At 38.1% G+C, this 12,485-nt stretch overlaps 1 protein-coding gene across 5 annotated transcripts in view; it reads right to left on the bottom strand.

Annotated features, from left to right (window-relative positions):
- The window catches only part of PAM (peptidylglycine alpha-amidating monooxygenase), an 80,867-nt gene that overhangs the window by 46,855 nt on the left and 21,527 nt on the right, over positions 1 to 12,485 (bottom strand). For all 5 annotated transcript variants that reach the window (XM_009696337.1, XM_009696338.1, XM_009696339.1 and 2 more), the window contains exons 7-8: positions 2,004 to 2,052; positions 1,427 to 1,494 (exon numbers count right to left, since the gene is read on the bottom strand). In XM_009696337.1, coding sequence (XP_009694639.1) covers positions 1,427 to 1,494; positions 2,004 to 2,052 — 117 coding nt within the window. The remainder of the gene's footprint in view (positions 1 to 1,426; positions 1,495 to 2,003; positions 2,053 to 12,485) is intronic.

Below are 12,485 nucleotides of genomic sequence, written 5' to 3'. Positions count from 1 at the left end.
TGCTCTTCCTTGGGTTTCCCTGGCTCTTGGCCCTCCCTGTCCACCTTAATCTAGTGCTTGGCTGCAGAACTCACTGTTGTCACTGCTGCATGCCTTGCCGACTGAGTAAACTGTAAATAGTCCACTCAGGAGAAAATTAAAATAAACTGATACAATTCTAAATGATACAATTTATAATGAAGGTTTGATTTTTAGATCTTATAATTCCAGGCCGAGACTTAAAGATTTAGGGTTAGATGCAGACTGGCCGAGAAGTGCTCTACAGATAATGTCTGCAGTCTAGTACTTGTGTTAGATACAGTAACAGTAACTAAGGAAGAGCCTACAGAGAAACTCCTCTTCTGATGCCTCTCTGAGAGGTATGTGGGGACTGGCTGCATTTTTCCTGTTACAACAAACTTAATGCTTTACTTAAGAACTCCAAATTTGATTGAACATGAGAAGGCAGTTATCAACATGCATAGAACTGTTTTTGTTCCCCTTTCGCGCACCCTTCCAGCTGAAAAAGTAGATTTCTACATTGATCAAATATTTGAGGGGGGTGGGGGGATATGTTTGATATGTTTTGATATTGAAGAGCAAAACATGTCAAGTTTCAATTTAAATCAAAAAAGATTTCAAGTTGCTGAATTCAACAAACAGTTGGAGTCAGATGAGGATTTGGCAACCTCATCCTATTTAGGCAGCTAACTGTAAATGGGACAAATGGTGTTCTCAGATATCTAATTTAAAATTCCAGTATAGCATAGGAAAATGTACAGTTAGCATTCAGCTTCCTTAAAACAGAACATTCCATGCTAGCTCGAAGAAATTATATTGGGACTATCCAAGCTCAGCTGCAGATAAAAATCCACTGAGTAGGCTTCTGAACAGAAACTGTTTGGAAGCTTTGTTTTACAATGTTTTTTTCAGCATTCTGACCTTTGAACCAACTAGGAACACAGCAATAAAATTTTTATAAAGCACCTCCTTACTGGGAGAAATTAATTTATTAAAACTGAACCCTTAGTAAATCACAAATAGCATGAATGACAAATGCAAATGAAGAAGAGTCCAAAAAATTTTACCTTTTTTTCTGGGGGGAGGGAGGAATAAGAAAATAGGTGGGGCTTTTTTGGTAAAATATTAAGATGAAAATAAATCAAAGAAATACTCTTAAGAATTCTAGAAACTTCAGTATTGCACAGTGATTACTGTTTTGTACAACATTGATTTCTACAACATTGATCACTTTTGCCAATGTAGTCATTGGGAAACATGATACAATTTTAAAATGAGAACTATTTTTTTCATCATTTGTTTAATTAAGCAATTAATTTGTCCATCTAAAATTCAGCAAGTCCCTGACAAATGTTTTTCTCCAATAAGCAGTAAAAACAAGTCAGATGCTGAAATCATACAATCACTTTGTAAAATTAAGACTCACCTTTCTCGCCTGGTGGTATTACAGTGTTCACAGACATCATAAGATACATTCCAGCAATCAAAGGCTGCCTGAAATTCAAAACCCAAGTTCTGCTAAACAAGTCCTTTGTAAAACTCAACTGCATGTAACACGAGATGCAATATCATTTTACACCACTAATTTCTAAATGTTGGACTACATCTGAAACTGGTCTACTGAGAAAGTAGCTGTTACACAGCACTTCCCTTTCCCTCATTTTTTTCATAGAGCTACAATTTTTAAAGCATCTTCTACAAAGTATTTGAAATAGGACAAAATGATCATCTACATAATTGCTGTCCTTGTCTCAGATTTCTAAATACGAAGCTCTTAAGCTGGATTAATGTAGTATTGATAGCACTGTTTCATTCAGTTTCTTAGTAGAAATTAAAATTTTTGCCAACAGATGACACATGGATTCAAAATTCTTAATATTGTGAAGTATGTATCATTTTTATTTCACATATTTTCAAAGGAATCTAGAGGAGGGGTTTCCCTGCCTTCTCTTCTGATGAAAAAAAAAAAATCACAATATGTAAGTATTTTTAAGCATACTTACTTTTGATGTGTCAGATGTAAAGTTACACCAGAGCAGTCCTTGTGCTTATCTGTACAAATCACAAAAGAGTTTAATCATTAGCAACCGAACAGATGCAAAATTATTCCATGTTAATAACATTCTTCTGCTGTATAAAAAATACCAGAAGACAAAATAAGTGTTAATCTGCTTTCAGTAAAACTTTCATACTGTGGAAAAATTACTCAAATTTGCACAAATCTGAACATCATAGTGCTGCATTTGTAGCAAAATCTTAATAGAGCAAAACTCTGGTGGGTGAATAACTGCTTTTTTGGCACTAGAAGTCACAGGTCTTTATGAACCAGCACCTGGGAGATCAAACAGTGTCATTTTTACAATAGCAGAAAAAGTTGGTTTGCTTCAAACAAATCACTACTTTGACAAAAGTTAGAAAAAGGAAAGATTTGTGGAAAACCAATGATTTTAGCCATTAATAATGAAGCAGCCAGAAATCTTTGTAATAAAGTCAATAGGTGAGCTTGAGATACCAATACAGACAGCAGTTCTGTTTGGATATCCTAGAAAGACAGTAAAAATAGTTAATTCATTTGTTAATAGACTATATCAGCACTATCTAATATGTTAGACATTTTAATTTAAAGATACTATTGTCTTGATAATTACTCAATTTTAGTTGCCGATCGGGGAGTTCAATCTTTGTTCTTTATTGAGAAAGTTTTCTTTTCTTTTGTTTATACTAAAAATAGCTGTAGTTAGAAGATGGATATAACTCCAAAGCAAGTAAACAGAAAATGCTGAAAAAATACTCTCTAACAGTATAAGCTTCAGGTAAGAAAGAGAACAGAGTAGCTATGGATCTGCTGACAAGTTGTAACTTGGGAGAGATTTTCCTCACATCAGTAGCTTGATTCTGAACTGAAAAAAGCAGTGCATTTGAACAGAAAAAAGGATAACAACTACAGTGGGACAAAACAGGGAGACTTTACAGAGTAAAAAGTATCAGTTTAATTTTTCAAACATTAGCTATTTTAGTCACACCACATTTCATTAATAAGGGATAATACTCAGTTTGGCTTTTACCATCATCAATACCAGAACTTACTTTCAACATGTTCACAAAGTAGACAGTCACTGTTTTCACAAAGGGTATAAATTAGTACATATGTTACTCTAGGGAAAAAGTTGCTAACCCAATTTCACTAGGTTCTCATAATGCTTATCATCATGGCATCTGAGAATTCTTAGCTTCTCCAGCTCTGTGTGTCCCAAGAAACACTTCTGTATTTAAAAATCTGAATCAGTAAATCACAGCTGTACCTTTACAAATAACAACAAAAAAAGAAAGTCTTCACTGTATACACAAAAGAAAAAATAGAACAGTAGCTCTTTCATCAAGACTACTCACTATTGTAGTTGCACTGAATGTTTGGAAAGCATGTCTCATGAGAATTTTTGAAATCAAGTGTGATGAATGAGAAGGAAAGCAGCTGAAAATTCAACTGGCAATCCAGAAAAAAAAAAAGCATACCCATTCAATGAAGATGGAATTTCTGACTGTCTGTCAAGCTACATGTAATATTGCCTCAAACTCAGAGAGTTCAGTACCTATATTCTGTATAAAGGATTGAATATGAGTTTGGCAGTGTACTGACAAAGTTCACATGCAACTGCAGTAGAAGTATTTTAAGACTATGCACATGTGCACAAAAATGCAAAGCTAGTCAGCCATTTATTGCCACTGTATCACCCACATTTTCTCTGTTCGACAAACCAGCAAAATAAATAATACATTGTAGAAAATACATTTTCAGTATAACCTACATTCTTATATATCATTTTTATGCAAACATGAATGTTTATACAGAAAAATAGTAAACACTGAAAAAATAATTAAAATTTAAGATAAAAAGTCTCCAATTTAAAGTACAGTCTTTAAAACAGATTTAGAATATCGTCTTCAAATGTCTTTTTAAAGTTACTTCTAAAAGACGAAAAAAAAATTTAAATAAATAAATTCACTGCATGGTCAGTCATTTGCAGGGGGTGGCAGGGACAGAGATAAAGAAAGAGGAGAAAAGGTTGAAGGAGAGAGAAGAGACAAGACCAAATAAAAGATTAAGAGTAGAAAAGGGAAAAATTACAAAGTCAAGATATGGTCAGCACTGGCTAAAGACAGAAATTAAAACTGAAGTTATGCCATGCCATGCCATGTCAGAATAAGCACTAGTTTTCAATCACAGATGGCCATTTGGAAGCAACATTTGTTAAGTCATGAATCCAAAACCACCAGAAAGACTAAGCTGTTAGGACAAAAGTACGGGAATGGCAGGAAAACATTCAAGAGAAAGAGAAATTAAATTCTTTGTCCATGCTTTTAGAAAAAGTTCAAGATATGTATATTCATCCTCCTCTACTCTTCACTGTAGAAGCTTCACTTACTATCTCAACACCTCTATGGCTGCTGTAAAGGTCTTGGTGAACTCTCTTTTGCCCCACCTTCCTCACTTCAAACTAAATTGTTTGATTAAATTTTTGGCTATTCATATAACACAGGTGATGCTGCAGAACTCAGCTTTAGTAAGTTTAACATTGTTAGAAAGTTTCCCTTCATCAATTTTAATGGAAGTTGGGAAATGCTTGCTTCATCTTAGAACATTTCACGTTATTACTTAAAGTAATAAGATCTAAAATTTAAAAATTTAGAATGCAATCAGCAGTTTTGTGTCTTTCAGTTTTTCAATTTGCAGTTGAAAACAGCATCATCCTGTCTTCTAAACACTGTGTCCTGGTTTGGCTAAAACAGGACCATTTCTCCTTTCAGTAGGTTTTTTTTCCTTCAGTTAACTTTTTTAGTAACTGCACTTTCTGAAGCTAACTACAGGTTTCAGGCAGTGCCTGCTTTCAGAGGTGATGGTGCTTAACATCTGTAGTTGTTGCTGGGGTAGAAGCGGGATTGTTACACAGACAGGCCCATGTGTATATGCTTGCTCCCTGCGGGTTGTCTTGGGCTCCTTGTGGGGGGAAGACAGAGGAGGGGTCGCACCCCAAGGAAGCTGCAGAGGGCACAGGTGACCAAGGCCTGACCAATGCAGTATTCCATCCCACCCACGGGAATACTCGGTATAAAGCTCAGGGATCACAGGGGACAGCCCTCTTTCCTTCATGGCCCGGGAGGAAAAGGACCTGGGGGTGCTGGTCGACAGCCAGCTGAATATGAGCCAGCAGTGTGCCCAGGCGGCCAAGAAGGCCAACAGCATCCTGGCCTGTATCAGAAATAGCGTGGCCAGCAGGACTAGGGAAGTGATCATCCCTTTGTACTCTATGCTGGTGAGGCCGCACCTTGAATACTGTGTCCAGTTTTGGGCCCCTCACTACGAGAAGGACATTGAGGTGATCCCCAATCGCCCTCTATAACTACCTGAAAGGAGGCTATAACAAGGTGGGGTTCGGTCTCTTCTCTCCAGTAACTAGTGATAGGACAAGAGGAAACAGTCTCAAATTGCGCCAGGAGAGGTTTGGGTTGGATATTTAGGAAGAATTTCTTCACTGTAAGAGTCATTAAGTATTGGAACAGGCTCCCCAGGGAGGTGGTGGACTCCCCATCTCTGGAGGTGTTCCAAAAACGTTTAGATGTGGTGCTTCAAGACATGGTTTAGAGGGTTTAGTGGCGTTAGGTATACGGTTGGACTTGATGATCTTTGAGGTCTCTTCCAATCATAACGATTCTATGATTCTATGTCTCTGCTCGCTCTCCTGCCTCCAACCCCGATCTGTGCATGCCTGAATCCGGTTCCTGTCGGCTGCAGAGTCCAGTCTGGGACATCTGGGTGCCTGCCTGGATGCGTGAGCACTGCAAGCTGCCACAGTCATCACGGGCAAGATCAATATTGGGTTTGTATATTTCTATTATTAGTAGTATTAGTTTTAATATTATTTATACTCCTTTTCATTGTTGTTGTTTTATTAAAGTTTGTTTTAACTTTCCAACCTATAAGTCTGTCTCCCTCTCCTTCCCATTCTGGGAAAGGACGGGGTTAACAGAGAGCATCTGCCATCTGCTTTAAGCGACGGCCCAGCCTTAAACAGTGACACACTGCTGAAAAACTATCCCAAAACAGTAAAACCAAACCTGTCATATGTCAAACATGAGCTATGTTTGAAAAATCTAACCCTTACTATGTCATAGTGTCTCTTAAAAATAGCACGGTAGGAAGAGTGAAACGACACCAATATATTTCAGTTTGCCAATATTAAAGCGTTTTCACAGCATTAAAATTTTCAGAGTATTGAAAACATTTTCATTCAGTATTTTCAGCTAAATTGAACATTCTCAAAATTAACTGAAGATAATGGGAAAGTCATTATTGCTACTCTACAAGGCAATCATATTAATGAGTATTGGGAGAAACATAAATCAACTTCTGGGACAAGAATATGATCTGCAGTGCTGTGTCAATAGTAAAATAAAAGATAGATACATTGGTCTAGATTTTGAAGAAATTCCTATAGTGTGTTATAATTTTGTCTGTGGTTGTATTTAGCCATGACTGAGCTAAACATTCTTCTAAAAACTACAGAGGTATGCTGGAAATGCTGTTTCCTTGCTTCTCCTCCCCTACAGCTCCCCTCCTGGAAACACTCAAAACTGCTGACCCGTCCACTCAACAATGCTGACTACACTGAGGCGATGCCCGTTCCCCTTGCAAACTCTTTTGGAGGTTTGCTTTGTGACATAAGCAAAAATATCCTTAATGCACAAACAAAATCTTAAAGTCTCCTTTCCAGTCTGCCAGTCCATCTTATTTAACTACTTTGATTGCTTTGTTTCAGCTGTTCAGCAAATATGCACTGCTCTAGGACAAAGAAGTTACAAGTTACTATTTGCCACGTGGCAAAGACTGGAAAATGCATTTTTATATACCTCAGAAACAGGTATAGGTTCAAACGAAAGCCAATTGTCCATGCAGAGTTTCCAACTCAAACTAAAAGCTGTGCTTATGACTGCCTTTTGTGTGGTGTGCAAATACAACACAATCATATTAAATATTGTCTGCTTTTATTTACCTATGTCAAACAAAATCAATGGTGCATGTTAAAGCCTAAAACTGGCTTCAAATTTTAAATAAATAATTTTTTAAAATTGTACACTAAAATTTTAAATGGTAATTCCAAGTTTAAACGTCGATAAATGCTTAAATTAGTTAAAAGGAATCATCTATGCTACTCCCGTTAATCATGTTTTCTAGGAGAAATATCTCAAATAAATACTAGAAATACTCACAGTTTGTCAAATGATTAAGACTCATAACTGAGGAGAAGCCAAATTATCCTAAACAGAAATCCTCTTTTTCTGTAAGCTGATTTTGATAAAATTTCCAGTGTGAGTCTGACAGGCTTCCTGCCAGTCTGTCTATTCAGATCTACAATCCTGAACTCTTTAGTTACATGTATGATAATTTGCCTAGAAGCTGAGACTTCTAGGGCTTCCTAGATACTTAAAGTTCCATGGGTTTTTTTACTAACAACTCTTTGAAACCTATATTCTTTGCATTGTGGGTACATGGATTAGAAATTATAGAGCACACTGTTCAAATTATTTATTCAGCTTCTTCATTGCTCTGTTTCTAATATTTAATAGGAACAGTATAGCATTCATACGTGGCTACTAAAATACTTAAAAGCTTTCACTGTAACAGAGTGGTGCTTTTTATGACGCTCCAAACCCCTTGTTATTTCAGTCAGTCCTTTGATTTGTACCAGAATCTCCACATATGGTCTCAGAATTTACTTTGCCTCATTAAATACAAGAAGTAGCCTCAAAGCTGGAGCACAACCTCTGAGCAAGGTAATTCCAAAGCTAATGTCTACTCGGAAGTAACTTTGTACAAGTTATATTAAAAAGACAAAGACATGCAGCACAAAAATGAACTTGAAGTCTTGGTGAAGAAAGAGACAAATTCACTATGCTGCATTCCATATCGATACCTAATATTTGATACATAAAAAACTAATAGCTGAATTAATTTTTTTCATGAGAGTCAAGGGGCTTGCTCTTGCTGATCTGTTCACTCATTCAAAATCAATTCAGCAAAATTCTTTTTAAGAGTCTAGTAACATATTGAATGAAACTCTACCTTTATTCAGTTTGTGAAAAACAAAATACAAGCACAGACTTCCCAGTGCCATTTTCACAACTTACTTTCCAAATAGAAAAGAGATGAACAACTGTTGATCCTGATCTGGTATAAATTTTTTAACAAATAAATATGCTGTAAAGGTCACAGATGAGTGATTTGCTGAGACCATATCATAATATATCACAGACATGGATATCCAGGAATATGGAAAATTAATTTTATTAAGACATCAATGTTAAGCCTTCTGGTTATCAGAGAAGCACACTGAGTTCAGTATTCAAAATAAGACTACAACTCAAAGGACAGTGTAGAATTCACATCCTTATGAAGAAAACAGTTATTTTTAAGATGTCCACCAGCTTGGTGGCCAAAATTAACTACTCTGCCCAACCAAATAAACGAAACCAAAACCAAACACTAAGAACCCCAAACCCTGCTCACAGAAGCAGGTATGTCTGTGATAGTATATGTAATGTGGGCAACACAGTGCTTCTAGGGAATGAGAGCAGGAATAAATAAATCTATTTTCAAGCGATGAAGTGGGGGTTAGAAGGAACTGAGAATGCAAATATTATGCACGACTGTGCGAGAAAAGAGAGAGAACAAGAAAGGGAATGAGAAAGGAGACAAAGTTGAACAAAAAGAACTGTCGACAAGTTTGTTCGAAGCATATTGACAAAAATTATTAATTGCTTCAAACAATGCAACCGTTACACACAGAGAAAATAATAGAATGTGATCACCTTTCATACAGAACAAGTTAAAACAGATTTTTATTGATAACTTTTAATTACTTAGATTTAATTAATTTGATTAATTACTATTCTTGGGGCTAATGTAGAATATAGATTCACATGTGCTGGAAAAGATTAAGATAATAGTATGGTGGGTCAGAAACATTAATCTTTGTTATAGGCAGGGCAGGAAAAAAGAAAGTCGAGGGATTAGAAAAAAACCCATATTTTTTAAAAAATTAAAACTCTGAACAGTGCTTCTGAATCTTTGATGTGCTACTGAAAGCATAACAATTTAACTGAGTATATTTCATAATTTGTCCTCTGTTCTGAATTTCAACAACTGCATGCACTTACATACAAACTGTAAAGACTATATTCTTATAATTTGACAAGCTGCAGTTATCAACAGACATCTCATTCATACAAAAAAGTTCCCTTTAGGCCATTCCTGAAGTTTAAAAATACCTGCAAAACTAGTCAAAGGTTATGTATTGTATATCCTTGAACACCACACTCAAGGTTCAGAACATTTACATTATTAGGAGATTTAAATTACATTTTTCTCTACTGGAATTTTCACAGGCATACTACATTAAAAACATCTTTTTCTCAAAAAATGGCAGAAAAGGTGTATTATTTTTCACTTTAAAAATAAGATACCAGCCTACGAAGTAAAAGGCACTGAAATAAAATAGAGGACATTTTGTCATACTCTAACTGTTCAAATAGCACATGACAGTAGTATCATCTCCTAAATTACAGTCCTATCACTTCACGTTTCTTACACTTTCATGATTTTGCAGGCTTATACCTATGACATTGATCATTCTAAGTCCTGCACATATATTCTAGGCAAAAAATAAGGAAGTCTGCTGCAGGGGGAGAGTTGGTATAAAAATAAGTTTTAATCTCAGGTGCTAATTTATTTCACTATAGTTTCTCTAAGTGGGCAAGTGGATTTTTTGAGTAGAAGCTTTGACTATCAAGTTAATTTACTCATAAAAATTTCTGAACACATCCTCAACCAATGTGCAGTGGAGGTTACTGATCCCATTTGTTACTTTTTTTTTTTTTAATAACTACATATACATAAATTAAGTGTGAAAATGAACAGTGAGAACTCTCACTGTCCCCAAGCAATAATGAAGAGCAGGCTCTCAACTAATGTGCTCTCTTTAGAGGTTTGTAACTTTAATTATTTGTGATTTTAGCAGGAAAAGACTCTCAGGGGCCATATGAGTCCATCTGAACTGCCTCATGAAAATCAATTCTTTCAACTTCAGTTGTGCACATTGGTATGTGATCCATTTAAACAGTGATGGCACACACAGTTTATTCCTTCCTCCCTCCTCCTCCTCAGTTACCGTTGTTTCCTTTGTGCTATATTGTATCTTCATGTCATGGTAGAAACCGTACTTTCAGCTTCAGACAGCGCTGCTGAAAATTCTAGATGAGTATTGCCCAAATCTTGCCAGAGCTGTACAGAAGGGAGGCTCCATGGCACTGGGAAGCTGCCAGCTATGGGGTAACTCCTGTTCAAAACCAAGTGCAACCTGTGGATCATTTACCATGGTACCACAGAACGATTCAGAGGCCATGGGCATAGCTCAAACTATTGGTGTAATGCCTATTCCTCCCTTATTTTTTTTGCTATTATTCAGCTCACTTCCTGTTTCTTCTTTCAAGTCCAACATTTTGATTACCACAACCTATGAAGATCTTTAGAGGTGGGCCCGTGTGAACCTCATGAAGTTCAACACAGCGAAGTGCAAGGTCCTGCACATGGGTCGGGGCAATCCCAAGCACAAATACAGGCTGGGCAGAGAACAGATTGAGAGTAGCCCTAAGAAGAAGGACTTCGGGATGCCGGTTGATGAGAAGCTCAACATGATCTGGCAATGTGTGCTTGCAGCTCAGAAAACCAACCGTATCCTGGGCTGCATCAAAAGCAGTGTGGCCAGCAGGCGATACTCCCCCTTTACTCTACTGTCACGACACCCCCCCTGCAGTACTGCCTTCAGCTCTGGGGCCTCCAACACAAGAGGGACATGGATCTGTTGGAGCAAGTCCAGAGGAGGGCCATGAAAATGATCAGAGGGCTGGAGCACCTCTCCTACAAAGTCAGGTTGAGAGAGCTGGGGTTGTTCAGCCTGGAGAAGAGAAGGCTCCGGGAAGACCTTATAGCAGCCTTCCAGTACCTAAAGGGGCCTACAAGAAAGCTGGGGAGGGACTTTTTACAAGGGCATGTGGTGATAGGACAAGGGGCAATGGCTTTAAACTGAAAGAGGGAAGATGTAGATTAGATATTAGGAATAAATTCTTCACGGTGAGAGTTGGTGAGGCAGTGGCACAGGTTGCCTAGAGAAGCTGTTGATGTCCTCTCCCTGGAAGTGTTCAAGGCCAGGCTGGATGAGGCTCTGAGCAACCTGGTCTAGTGGAAGGTGTCCCTGCCCACGGCAGGGGGGCTGAAACTAGATGATCTTTAAGGTCTCTTCCAACCAAACCATTCTATGATTTAAATCCTATGCAGTAATGTATCACAGCCGAGTTCCAAGAGAATGACAACCCACAGGATTTTTGGTCTTGAAGGCCAGAGAGGCCCTAACCTCAAAACTCCACAAAGGACGTAATTCACAGAGTAAAAATAAGGATTCATGCATCTCAAAGGTGTCAGAACACGGCATTTTAGGTTTAAAGGACAAAGTACAACATGAAATATAAATGAATAAAAAAATTAATTAATCCTGTCCTGGAAAATCTCAGATCACCAATATCTCACTGCATATTAATGAAATGTAATTTTCATTAATCCAAGCTTATAATGTATGGGTTGTATGAGCAGACAGTGAGGTGGATTGAAAACTGACTAAATGGCTGAGTCCAGAGAGTAGTAATCAGTGGTACAAAGTCCTGTTGGAGGATGGTAAGTAGCAGTGTACCCCAGGGGTCAGTACTGTATCCAGTCCTGTTCAACATCTTCATTAATGAGCTGGATGACAGGCCAGAGTGTACTCTCAGCAAGTTTGCTGATAACAGCAGACTGGGAGGAGTGGCTGACAGGCCAGAGGGTCACGCTGCCATCCAGAGGGACCTCAGCAGGCTGAGTAAATGGCCTGACAGCAACTTCAAGAAGGGGAAGGAAGTACAAAGCCCTGCACCTGGGGGGGAACAATCCCAGCGACCAGTACAATCTGGGGATCACCCAGCTGGAAAGCAGCTTGGCAGAAAAGCCCTTGGCAGTCCTCATGGACACCAAATTGAACATGAGCCAGCAATGTGCCCTTGCTGCAAATGCGGCTAATTGTATCCTTGGCTGCATTAGCCAAAATATTGTAAGCAGGTCAAGGGAGGTGACCCTGGCCCTCTACTTTGCACTGGTGAGGCCACACCTGAAGTACTGTATCCAGTTTTGGGCTCTGCAGTACAAGAGAGACATGGACATACTGGAAAGAGTCCAAGAAAGGGCCATGAAGATGATGAAGGGACTGGACCATCTCTCCTCTGAGGAAAGGCTGAGAGAGCTGGAAATGTTCAGCCTGCAGAAGAGAAGCATCAGGGGGGATCCTTATCCATGTACAAAAATACCTGAAAGAAGGGTGCAAAGAGGATGTAGCCAGGCTCTTTTC

Source organism: Cariama cristata, unplaced genomic scaffold, assembly GCF_000690535.1.
Source record: "Cariama cristata isolate BGI_N322 unplaced genomic scaffold, ASM69053v1 scaffold283, whole genome shotgun sequence".
NCBI lineage: Eukaryota > Metazoa > Chordata > Aves > Cariamiformes > Cariamidae > Cariama > Cariama cristata.
Note: the sequence above shows the minus strand (reverse complement) of the source record. Positions and strands in the feature narration are given on the sequence as shown.